General features: G+C 46.2%; 1 protein-coding gene across 4 annotated transcripts in view; it reads left to right on the top strand.

Annotated features, from left to right (window-relative positions):
- ARID5B (AT-rich interaction domain 5B) overlaps nucleotides 1-12,955 on the top strand; it is a 129,846-nt gene that overhangs the window by 14,554 nt on the left and 102,337 nt on the right. For 2 of the 4 annotated variants that reach the window (XM_035330440.1, XM_035330438.1), the window contains exons 1-2: nucleotides 15-133; nucleotides 10,418-10,643. In XM_035330440.1, coding sequence (XP_035186331.1) covers nucleotides 10,535-10,643 — 109 coding nt within the window. In that variant the 5' untranslated portion in view covers nucleotides 15-133; nucleotides 10,418-10,534. Of the gene's footprint in view, nucleotides 1-14; nucleotides 134-10,417; nucleotides 10,644-12,955 lie in introns of those variants that run through there. The other 2 variants (XM_035330435.1, XM_035330437.1) reach the window with 2 other exon arrangements.

Below are 12,955 nucleotides of genomic sequence, written 5' to 3'. Positions count from 1 at the left end.
CGCGGGCAGCGCTCGGGGCCGGTGCGGCGGCAGCCGGTGCGCCGGGGAGGGCGGAAATTACGAAATGGAGGCCGAGGGAGATCAAAAGGCACCGGGCTGGCGGGGACGCGCCGGGCGAGGTGAGCGGTGACAGGTAGGGGCACGGGGGGCTCCGCGCCGCCTGCCGGAGCCGCCGCCAACCCGCGCAGCCCGGGCAGGGGCCGCGCAGGTTGCGCCCCCCCGCGCCTCGGCCCCGCTCCGCCCGCGCCCGGCCCCGGGGTCCCGCGTGGGAACTGGCGGGGGGGGGCCCGCGTGTGCCGCCGGGTCGAGGAGGGAGCTCGCCGGGAGCCGGCGGGGTGACAGCGAGCGAGGGATGCTCGGGACCTGCCCGTGGCGACTCTTTGAAACTGTGCCTGCGTGCGGCTCGTCCGGGCGCCGTGTGTGCGTGCGCGTGTAACGCCGGCGATATTGGGAAGGGGGGTGGGGAAAGGGACACAAATCATTTTAATACGCCGTAATGATCGGCTCATGTTACTGTGGTAGGAACATCAGAGAAAATTAATCCTGCCATTACGAGCAGAACGCTGCTCCGGTACGAGAGTTCTCAGCTGCGCGCACCTTCCTAATAATGTGCTCGATTTTATTTATTTTTACATGCAAACACCGCTAGTAATTAGCCGTGTGATTATCCTTGTGCGTTTCACTGGGGCTTTAACTGATGTCATTCCGCATTATTCAACCATATGAAAACAATTTTCAATTAAGATAATGGCACGCCTTGAAATTATGCAAATGCTCGCCGTATTGTGTAGAATAATTATGACAAATGTAAAGCAGGTAAAAAGTTTCCTAATGCAGTTGTGTTTTACACCCCGGTGATGTCATTTCCCCTCTGGCCTAAGTTAGTCATTCATTAGCAGAGTAGCAGCAGCAGCAGCAGCAGCAACAGCAACAGCTCTGAGTGATACTTCTCTGGCAGGGAGCCTACAGAAACCGGCACTGAGAGCCAGGGCCTAGAGAGGGCAACATAACACTCCCATTAAGACATGTACTTTGTTTTCACTTACTCCATTAACTTGTTTATAGACACCGGAACGATTTTTAGCATTGATTTTTAATAGTTCTCAAAGATGCAACTCCTGCTCAGCGGCACGCAGCCGGCAGACAAAGGCCGGTGCTGGCTGGCGCCGCGCGGGAGGCGGATGGGGGGTCTCCGGCTCCCCCAGCGCGTAGATCGGCTGCAGCCCCCCGTGTGGGTGACGTCCCTGCCATCCCCGGGGCTCCGCGGCTCCCCACACGGCTGCTCCCGCGTGAGGGGACACACGCTGCTCCCGGCTGAGGGGAGAGGCAATTCGCGGGCGTCGGACACCTTCGCTTGGCGAAGGAGCGCCGGTGGGCCGAAGCGCCTGGTGCTGTATGTAGCAGGGCCGTGTGTGAGGCGAGCCGGTGCTGCGGTGCGTGCTGTCCGGCCGTGGTGTCGGAGGCTCCTGCCGGTGTCAAAGGGCAGCGGAGGCACTTACTGCGAATAAAAGCATCCATCGGGGAACGGCTGGTCGAATGGCAGGCCCGGGTCGAGCCGGCCGGAGGTTTAGGCACGGTGGCTGGCGGCTCTCTGCGCTAGCGTCGTGGTTAATAGAGGCAGCTCGCTGCTGGCGTTTTTGTAACAGCAGCATTGACACTATGACGATACTCAGCTAGTGGCTGCGAGGAGGGAGAGTGAGCGAGGAGGTATGTAACGCTTCTGGTACTCAGAAATCTCTGATGGCGTATTTTATCTGATTGCCAAATGTTTGAGCTAATCAGCGATAAGTGTAAATACAAGTCTTTTTATAGCCGGCTGAATTCATCACCCAGACTTAAATATAACCCTCAGCGCTGCTGAAGCCGGACGTCGCCACAAGCCCAGGCCCAGGCCACTGAGGGCCAGAGCTGAGGCGTGTGCCCCCCGCTGCCGCCCCGGCCGGGCTCCAGCACCCCCGGCCCGGCGGGGAGACACCGCTGCAGGCCACGGAGCCCACGGCCTCCTGGCACGACGAGCCTGGCGAGCAGGGACGGCGCTGGGCTCGGGCCGGGGGTCTCGCTGTGTGAGGGACAGCGGCGCTGCCCTGGGGGACAGTGCTGGCTGCACCAGATGAGTTTTGCTCTGCCCTGCTGAAAACTTTGCTGCTGCTTTTGAAGCACCGGGGCCCAGGAGCTGCAGCAGGTGCGGCGCTAAGGGGGCTGAAGTGGGAAGGCCCAGCGGGGATGAACAGCTCGCCCCTTGCTCCCAGGAGGGCCTCTGTGAGGCCTGCACTGAGGCGAAGGCACCGGCTGTGTATGGGGTCACCTCGTGCAGGAGGGGTGAGCGCCTCGTGTGGGCTCAGAGGAGGATGTTTGGGGGCTGCTGGACCCAGGGGGGGTGGCTGTGGGGTTGTGCTGCCACTGAAAGCCCCTGCGTAGCCCCCTGCGTGCCTGGGACCTGCCATGCTGGGGGCACGGGCTGGCTGCGGCCTCTGAGCCCTGGGCAAGGCCTCCGCAGGCTCGGACCCTCCTCTGCTCTGAGGGGTAGTGCAGGGCTGTGAAGGGGCTGACCCTGGCAGAAGCAGTTCCAGAGCAATGTGCTTGTTAGTGCCTTGTATTTTCATGTTTTTAAAGGTGTTGGCATTAATTAGGCTGGGCTTAAAAATAGATATCAAAGCCGGTGCTCATTAAATCCAGGGACGGTTTGTGATGCGATGTATACGATTCCTAAAAAGCCCCAAACAAGCGACTGATTTATTTCGTGTGGTATGACATTCTGTGCATCGCCCCGCATCGTCATAAATGTTGTTTCCGCTTAGGCTGGACCGTCAGTAGGAATCTGCTTTTGGTTCATTCATCAGGATCTAAGTTTACTACGAACTCATGTTGATTTCATCTGCTCTCCCAAACTGGGTATCTGATGCAATGCTTTTCGCCTTGCAAATAATCCTTACTCATGCAAGTAATTTACATGAGTAAGCATTGCTCATACAGAGGAGAGGAGAGAGCTAGTTTCCTGTAATTATTTCCCTAGCAGTATTTTGCATTTTCAGACTAATTGGAAAAAAAAAAAAAAGAAAAAGTCATCACTCTATAAATGTATGTCATTTATAATTGCAGAGATTCTTCCAGAAAGCTAAGGCGTGCAGCGGGCTCGTTCTCTGATGCTTTGGGGACAGATGCCAGCAGTGTCCCTCAAGGGGCCTGGCTGGCGGCCGGGGGCTCTTCGGGTGGCCAGGTCCTGTCTGTGTGCACGAGGACCGTGGCTCGTTGCCACCCCCCGGGCACGTGCTGCTCCCTCCGCACGGTGACGGGTTTCTGCCACGCGCAGCATCCTGTATGCTCTCACTTGAAACGCGAACGGCCCCGTTTTGGTCTCCGCGGTGCGTGCCTTATGCTTGTATCTGTCAACACGGGTAATGGTAACACGTTTCGAACATGCAGATTACGATTATTAAAGGGCGCTTCAAAAATCATGCTAATAGCATCAATCTCCACTGTACACTTGCTCAGATTAATTCAGTTTTGGAAATTGGGCGCACCATAGTAGCGGTGTTAGAGAAATGGCATTTGTCATAAAATATCATGGGTTTGGTAATTGCGTATCCACTCTGTATATTTTTATCTCTCTCACCACCAGTAGCATATGCTGGCAAAGGAAGAAGAGGGCAGGGATATTACTCAGAGAAGCCACATGTTGCTAGCCATTAGCCAGCAATCTGGCGCGTCTGGTCACTCAAGGCAGATCCCTTTTTTTTCACATTTTTGCATTTCTCCCTTTTCCCTCCCTTTCCCAGTGCATTCAGACTGTGAAAATACACCCACTGCTCTCTGGAGTTGCTGTTCCCAGTCTGATCAGTGGCACTAAACATTAAACTCTTGTCTTTGGAGAATAATAGGCTTCACATGGTACACCCTCAAGCATGTTGAGATACTGTGCAGGCTGGAAAATAAAAAAGTTCTAATTGTGTCTTTTAAATAAGCATAGGAGTGAATTAATTAGACTATATTTTGTCTTTAGTTGCTTAGTTACACAATAGTATTCCTAAGCACAAGTAAGATAAATTGGCTCTTTTTGTGCTGCTTGTCCCTTAATCATAATTACTGTATTGCTCAGGAGAGTAACACATACATAGATTTTGCATTTTTAATAATATTCAAACAATATGCGTGTGATATAGAAAGTATCTTCTGATTCACGCTCCTATATGCTTTTATTCAGGAAGAAGTTCTACTGTTATGGGAGCAATATTTGCATTAGTTGCTCAGAGATGTCGTTCTGGGAAATACATAATTGAAATATTCTTGCAATGCTTGTTCTGGCCCTTTCATTCGCATTCAAAATAACAATGCCTTAAGTCTCAGAACAGTCATCCACTCTTGATTTAAGAGCTTTTTTTCTTTGTGTGTGTGTGTGTGTGTGTGTGCAGTGCGGGTTCACGCCCAAATTTAACCCTGCAGAGGCCAGACGCTTGCGTGATTCAGTGTCATATCAAGATGAGCTTTTTATTTTGTAGCTAAAAAGCAGTCAGAAGGTCAGATGAACATCAGCATTTTATGGCATCAATCCAATGACCTTAGTGCTTGGCAGGCATCCATGTTTCTATGTGAAGGTGCCAGGGTAATATAGATAATAAAATAGTTTGTTTTCATTTTGTAGATATTTTAATCTTCCTTTGCAAACTGCAGCCTCGGTTTCGGGGGGGCTGGGAGTGCTCCTGGGGGCCTAAACTTTGATTTCTTTCTGGGTTGTTGGATGTTAGCTGCTAATGATGGGCAGATTGATACAGATACTGAACAATGGAAGATTCTGGCAAGAAACCCACTAGACATGCTCAGTGGATGTATGTGAAAATTGGCTCCATTGTTCTGCTGTATGAAAAGCAAGTAAATTATTTACAGATATTTGCTAATTAAAGCACATATTGTTTTACTAGCACAATAGAACACAATATAACAAAAGACAAAAGAATAAGCTTGCATAATTTAAACCTGCTAATGCAACGTACTCCTTGTTAAGAAAAATATAATTATGTAATCTACAAGGAAAGCTCTGCATACTGTAACTGTAGCAGGCAAGATTAGGAATGAATTGCTTGTGAACTTGCCTAAACTAAAACAACTCTTTGAGATCTGTGAACAATCTGATGGGAAAACACTTTGACTGAAGCTTATTCTCGCTTTGGTCAGAACTTCTATCTGCAGTGACAGATAGAAATTCAGTTTGAACCTCTGCTCGGGAGCAGGAGGAAGAACAGAAAATAAATGGAGAAGGAGGCTGTCAGTAGAACTGTCAGATCTGGCTGCTTGCAGCCGTCCCTCTGAGGGCTCCATCTCCATCCATTTTCTGGCCCAGATGGACCAGTATCCCACGAAGTATCCTACAACAGCGCGGTGCTGCCCTGCCCCGGGACGCACTGCATGTCTCGCTTTGGAAATGTTGAGTTACTTAGAAATAGCTGTGTACAAACACAAAGGGAATTGCGACCTCAGGGGCTTCACCTGCATCCTTAATTTTGCTGTCTTCTGTTTGGTCTCAGATGCTGGCGGATGGGGAGAACTTGTTGGGACTCAGTGTTCACCATCAGTGTGAGCTTCAGGCAGCCACGCAGGGCCTAGCACAGTCTGGGGAAATAGTGCAGGAGGCTGGGGAAATACCTGTCACCTGAATTTAACGAGATCATTATAGCCCTTTAAAGTAATTAGGGAAGGATTAATAGATGAAAGTTTCTGCCTTGGCCTCTTTCAAATTCTCCCGTGTGCCCAGTGAATTCCTGGACTGTGCATGTTTCCCTTTTCAAGGCTTTCCCTGGGGTTCATGGGTGCAGAGCAGTGGTCACCCTGGGTCCCTTCAGGCTGGTACCTTCTAGGCTGCCAGCCCCACTCCCCGCATCCTACAGGATGCCTCCGTCCATCCTGGGCAAGGGCTGTGCATGGATACACATCACCGTGTGAGGCACCCAAAGCAGGGAAAGGAGAAAGAAAGTTCCACCTGCCTGCGCCACATGTGGGAGCCTCCTGTGAGGCTTTTCCTGTGACTCTGTGATCCCATCTGCAGAATGGGAGCAGCAGTTCCCGCCTGGCAGGGAACACAGTGCCCAGTTCCTGGGGTGAGAGCAACATTGCTGTACAAATTATACGAAGGGCATTTTCACCTGAATTGTGGAAAACTAAAAAATACATGGGATATATATTTTTTTTTAAAAAAAGCCCTGAATAATAGGGGACTTTATGTCCCAGTGAAATACACAGTTCTATTATCTGTGTTGAATACAATCCGTAAGAGTCACAATGTATTTTTTGCTGCTGTGGATGAATGTGTTTTCATCGGCGGTGTACTGGGTTGTAAAATATGCATCTTCAGCTATCTGCTGTCCTAAAGGTTTCAGTAAAAAGGCTGAAGGTATTTTCTAATGCAAGTTGGACTGATCAGATAAATGACACGAGGTGTCTCCTATAATTATTGGCAAGAGTTTTTACAATGAGTCTCCCCTTTCTCTCCAGGCCACATATTTGATGTTAGGAGACAGCCAAGCAGGTGTTCGGATCGCTCTTGCCCTCCAGAATTCCTTAAGTGACCTCTGGAAGCTCTGGAGTGAAAACAGTCTCAGCACGTCAAAATTTTGAGATATCTCAGTTGCCGTAATTCTTTTAAGGCTGCCTTGGCGTCTCTAAAATATAAATCTTTCCTAGTTATTGGCAATGAGTGAGAAGTTGTGATGTAGCATATGCGGGTGTGGAGTCGAGACGTACAACCTCCCCGTGGTGCCCTGTGACTCCCTGCCTTGTAAGAGTTAATATTTCTTCTAAAAAATAATTATCTGCTTTAAACTATTCTAACTACCTGACCTCTTTCCTTGAATGTAAGTATTCCAGCCATCTGCTGAGTCAGGCAATACAGTGGTCTGTGCTTGCAGGAGGCCGTGATGGTTGCTTAGACAACAGTGACATAATATTTAAGCATAACGGCTCTCGAGAAGATACTGTCCCTTTCTCCCTGGATTTCTTCTCCGAAAATGCCAATCTGATTATGCTGTTCAGAAACAAGCGAGGGATGAGGACAGTTTGTATCGCCACCGTTTCTTAACCATCTCCCCTTTTTCCACTCAATAGATGAAAGTATTCTGCTTTGCTCAGGAGTCTTTTAAGATGTGCTGAAATTACAGGCTGACTAGATACCCACTTTGATAGAAACAGAAGAAAAAGTGCCTCTTTATATAGTCAGTATCTGTTTCAAGATTTAGACAACTATGTGGCTGGGAAAAGTGTTCCCATCGGCCACCAGCATCCATAAAGGGGCACCTGAGATAAATCCCGCTCCCGAGCAGAGCTGAAATCGGCACTCACTGTTTCCTCCTGTAAATCTAGTTTTGGTGTAGCAGGAAAAAACCTGCAATTAAAGACTTAACCAGGCAATGGAGACCTCATAAACATATCACTTCAGAGCATAGCTAATACAGTACAAGTTGATTTTTGTTTAGATATATATATGCACTGTATGCGACGTGGGTGGTTTTTCATGTTTACACAGAGATATAATTATGAATGACATGAAGGCTATACAGCAGATTTCTTTAATCTTCTAAAGGTTTGTTAGTCATGTGTCACTGCGTACCTGGTTTTTATTTATTCAACATCTGTATTCCTTTGTCATCTCGTTGAAAGGGTTCCTCTAGAAGGGCTGCAGAAGTGGGTCTGCAGAAGCGTGTGTTCGTGTCAAATGGGGAAGGGGGCTGCCCTGGACGTGTCGGGTGACCTCCAGTGCCACTCCCAGTTTGGGTCTGAGCACAATGCATGGGAAGGTTGCTTAAGGGTGTGTAAAAGGGTGGCAAGACACATAGACAAGCAAAGATGAGGGAGCAGCTAGGTGACCAGTGTTTGGGTGCCATGGGAGCAGATGACCTCTTGTGTTAGCAAAGTGCCAAGATCTGGGGAAAATGGCCCCCTCTGGAGCTGCCTGGGCTTCACGTGAGCAGCAGGACCACAACAGTGTCTCTTCAGCATCAGGAACAGCTCAGTTTGGGGGTGCTGATGGTGGGGGAGCCACAGCTTTGAGAGGGTGCAGGGCAGGCCCTGATAGGCTGACAGCCATGAGGTGAGGGCCGCCATTACGCGGCGGTGCCTCCCTGGAGCCTGAGGCCCGGCCCAGCTGCCATGAACATGAGGCCTGCAGTCAGCCGCCCTCCTCAGGTGTCCCTGCCCATTTTGTGCCCTTGGATGCGGCTGCCACGGCATGACAGGGACCTGTCACCTTTGGGGACGTGGCTGCTGCAGGGTGACAGAGATAGCCACTCCGTGCCACCTTCCGGGGCACCCCTTTTCGCCACTGCGGCTGTGCTCAGACACCCAGCGCCATTTTGTGAAGGCAGCTGCACTGGCACCCATTCACTGTTGTTACAGTAGGGCTTCTTTTTTTTTTCCTTTTTTTTCCCTTCTATGTACACATCGTGTGTGTGTGTGTGAAGGTTGTATTCTGGAAAACAAGTTTATTCATTGATGATGTAATAGTGATTGTACTTTTCTTTTGGTTAATAAATTGTCTGCTCAGCTTACTTTGTATGCCAGCCAAAATTAGTCATACCAGTTCTTGGAAAGGATATGAAGAAACTAGTAATTGAAATCATAATCATTTGATCATGAGAGCTATTTGGAAAATAATATTTCAACCAAAAACGTGTCTGATCTCCAAGTCAGGTTTTTATTAAAGTGCTCTAGTGTTTAATATTAGAAATAGTACAGTGGTTGGTGATTGTGTGCAACATCCTGAAAGAAAACTTCATCCACAAATTGCTGATACATATATATATACATTTTTTTTCATCTGACGTTTATTAATCACCATGTAATAGCTATGAAATAGATAGCAACTACGGCTTTTTTTTTTTTTTTCCTCAAGTGGATGGTGTAATGAAATTGGGTGAAACCATCCATTGAAATTGTACTTTGTAGTATGCAACACTTGTTTACAAAGTATTGATGTTTGTCATAAACAGAGGTTTAAAACATCACTGCTATTGTCTGTTGTTCGGTGGAAGCTCTTATGCTGTGCAGTGATAAAAGGAAAAGATTTTATTACAAGCTTGCTTAGCATGCCTTTCATTTCTGACCAAATACATGTTACTGCACTAAATGTAATGAAGGTGCCTGCTTATGAAGCGATTTTTTATTATATGAGGGAGAGTGGAATATCAGATCTGCTTTTTTTACCAGATATCCTTCAGGTTTTGTGTTGTGTGTAACTTATCACAATAGAGCTTTTTTTATTTTTTTTTTTTCCTATTGAGCAGTATTTTATTTCCTGAGGAATGTGTTCACTGGAAAAAAAAAAAAACACACAGAGAGAATCAATCATGCTTTCCTCTTTGTTTAATAACTCAAAGAATTTCTCTCCCTTTCGCAAATAGTTGTGTTTATTTGGAAGGAAAATTGGATTCTGGTTTCTTTATTTCAAGAACCTGTAACCTTATTTAGTGCTAGAAATGTGCAGAGTGCAAGGTGTGGTGGGCAGCCAGCTCTCATTACAACATAAATTATTTCTGCTATTTTAACTAAAAATCTGGAGTGTATCTTCCTGGATATTTGTGTATGTTTGCATGTTTATTTTTTGAGGCTTTCTTGAGCCCTTGCTTACTACAGTCAGCTATAAAACATTCTGCTTATTCATCATGACTGAGAGGAGTTGATTGTTTCCTGGAAGGATAAAATTCAGCAATTAGAGCTGTTTAATTCAAGTATATGTTCTGGAGGCTAAACTAGGTTTAAGTGCTTTTCTTAGAATGTATGTTTAAGAAGGGAAAAAAATTACAGTTCTCTTCTGATCTTGAAAAGGGTTTTCAGAAACATGAGAATGTGCAAGTTTCTTTTGGTGGGAAGCACATAACATTTATGTAGTATTTCTTTTGGGATTACATCACAGTTTTATTTAATTTTTAGGACAAAAGTTAAATTCAATATTTGTATATAAGCCAAGGGAAAATGTACCATAAACACAGGAATTTTCTGGTGAGTCAGAGTTCCAAGAATCTGAGATTTACTTAGTCCATTTATTTCAGGACTAGCTATAACCATTAGTCATCCAGCCATGAATTTTTACATTTGCAGCTAATTGCACCTAAAAAACAAACTTTCCCTCGAGGCTTTCGGTTATGCAGAATGTGATTTGGCAACCTGTATTTCAAATGCCTTTTAGGATCATTGCCCTGGTCTTAGAAATTGTCTTTAGGTTATGTGGAGTTGCTTCAAGTAAACAACTAATATTTCCACTTAGGTGGCAGGAGGAATAAATGAAGTATTAGGTATTCTGTATCACAGGAAAATTAATCTGCCAACAACAAGACAGGCTTTTCCAACAGCCTTCTGGGGGGTGGCGTTAAGAGTTTATCAGCCGTTGTGGAGCCCTGCATGACATTTTGCATTCTCGTCTGACTGTTTCTTGCAGGATGAAGTTATCGCTGTTTCAGAGAAAGTCACTGTGAAGCTTGAAGACTTGGCAAAATGGGCCCAGTCCGATTTCTCCAAGTGGAAGTGTGGCTTCCGGGCTGAGCCGGTTAAGCCAATGGACGTGGGGAAGAATGGACAGAAGGAGGCCTTGATGAGATACAGACAATCCACGCTCAACAGTGGCTTGAACTTCAAAGACATCCTAAAGGAGAAGGCTGACCTCGGTAAGTGTCCCTTGCTTTCTCCTGTGGGGAGGGGCTTGTGTTCAGTTGTGTTTTGGAGGCGGATGAGCCCAATCCTGCCAAGCCGTCGCCGATTCCCAGGGTATATCTGTGCTTCGGGCAGAGGTGTGGTGGTGAGATACTTGAGCTGGATGGGTGTTGGTGGTGAGCTCATTGCAGGCTTGCTTGCCCTGCATCTTGGCTCCTTGGAGATTAATGTGGGGCAACTCTGTACTACCTGTCTACCCTGTAGAGGTATCACTGAGGTAGTTCTAGGGCTCAAATCCTGAACATGGGAACACAGGTTTTCCCTGCGGTTGTGCAGGCCTTTGGGTCAGGTCAAAGCTGTGCATCATGGTGAAAGAAATATGACACATCTCCTCCAGTCTTCCTACACAAGGAAGGAGAGACCGAAGGCCTTTCACTTCTTAAATCCCATCTTTTTGGGAGTGCAGGATTGTTTCCAGTTTTTAGTGTTTGTCCTGGCTCTGTACGATCAGCCTTGTGTTTTATTCAGTAGGGAGATGTCCACTATTTCCTCAGAGACTGCTCTGTAGCTCATGTGTTTTCTTGTGAGCCTTGTGTGTTTTTTTCTAATATTTACATTATTACACAGCTTAGGCCTTCTGTGAGTGCTCCGCTGTTCTCTGGCTGTGGTTTGTACTTGACAGACGTGCTTTTTTTCCTGGCTGTTTTTAGGGAGGGATACGGTAGCTCTGCTACTTTGGATGGTTGCAAACAGGCTTGCAGCTCTGTGGCTGCTTTCACACCTCTAAGACACTCAGATCTCTGAAATTGTGGTGGGTGGCCTCTCCAAGCGAGATGGGTCTCCTGCTGGTAAACATGCCTATTTGTGGTATTAGGACCTTGGATGCCTGATAGCTGTTATCCCAGGCACGTTTCTCTGTTGAACCAAACTTTTAACAAATGTTCTGAGTTTAAAGACAAATTTAGGGCATAAATGGTTGAAAGGTAAGAAAATAAAAGTTAAGGCTGATGCATGTGAACAAATGCTTTTGTACCTACGTGAGCAGGAGATACAGGGCCAAGTTTGGTTTCATAATGGCACAACTGTGTTGGCGTCGAAGCCAATTTACACTGTGCTGAAGATCTGTCTTGGAGGATTTATCTTCTGCATCTCGTTTTTCTGATCTTACCAAATGGTAAAGTGATTTTGTCAATCTTGCATTTCACCATTAGATATGTAGGTTGGAAGATTAAAGTACAATTGAAAGCTGATCTTGTTTTTCATTACCTCTCCAGGAGGAAAAAAAAAAGACCCATGCAATTCTTTCTCTTTTCCTTTGCCTTTCCATGTGGTTTCTTCTGGTTCACAATTACATGCAGTGTTTTTCTCTGATATTGCTCTGGCATCTTCTTTGCATACTACATTTATTTGTGTTTGTTTTTTATGTTAAAAGAAAATGTTTTTCAGATAGAACTTTGAGTGTTAATGTTTTCTTGGTTTTGTTTTTAACAAACAAGAAGGCCCTTGTGGTAAGTTACGAAATTGCTGTTACCTACCCTAGAAGCCAAAGAAAATTATCTTTAAGCCTAAAGCTTATAGTTGCATGTTAAGCCCTTTGAAAGTAGGGGTTATACTGAAAATGCTTGTGGAATCCAAACTATATGTTATAATTTTGATAACCCACATTCCAACGTTGCTCATTTTCTGTCAGTGGCTCTGGCTTTATGGTTGGTATTTTTTTTTTAATTTTTTTTTTCAGTAGAAAAGGGTGTTTTGACTAATGTTTGATTATGATTGCTGTTTCTTCTTCATGACTGGTTGGTGGGAGTAAAACCAAGAGTTGAAGAAGACCTGCAGCTGACAGGCAAGAAGGTCTGAAGGGAACAAATCCCTTCTTGTGCTAGTCTGGCAGGCCATGTACGAGTCTGCTAGTGACGCTCACGTGTAACCCTGACTGTAGACGAGGAAGTTGCTGAAACGTGTGTTGAAAAGGCCTACATAAACAAGGTGATCTCGTGGACCCCTTTTTTCCTACGAAATGGCATGTTTCCATTACAGAAAAATCCCATAAAAGTGATTAGAGTTTGAAATTTTTCCTACTAGGTGTTTTTGTACCAAGCTGCAGAAAGTAATAGGAAATTATATCCCTACTAAAGCCCTCAGAAAACTTTACAGAAGAAACAAAATCAGTTTTCACAAACTATCCAGAAGTGGTGGAGGGTGAAAGAACCCGGATGAAATGAAAACATGGCTGATACAGAACCACAGAAGTGGCACTGTGTGAATATACTTAATTAAATGTGTTACTGTTGGGAGCAGGGTAGCTTTAAACAATAACCAGGCAAAG

The sequence above is a fragment of the Oxyura jamaicensis genome, chromosome 6 (assembly GCF_011077185.1).
Source record: "Oxyura jamaicensis isolate SHBP4307 breed ruddy duck chromosome 6, BPBGC_Ojam_1.0, whole genome shotgun sequence".
NCBI lineage: Eukaryota > Metazoa > Chordata > Aves > Anseriformes > Anatidae > Oxyura > Oxyura jamaicensis.
This window is presented reverse-complemented; position numbering and strand designations above follow the sequence as displayed.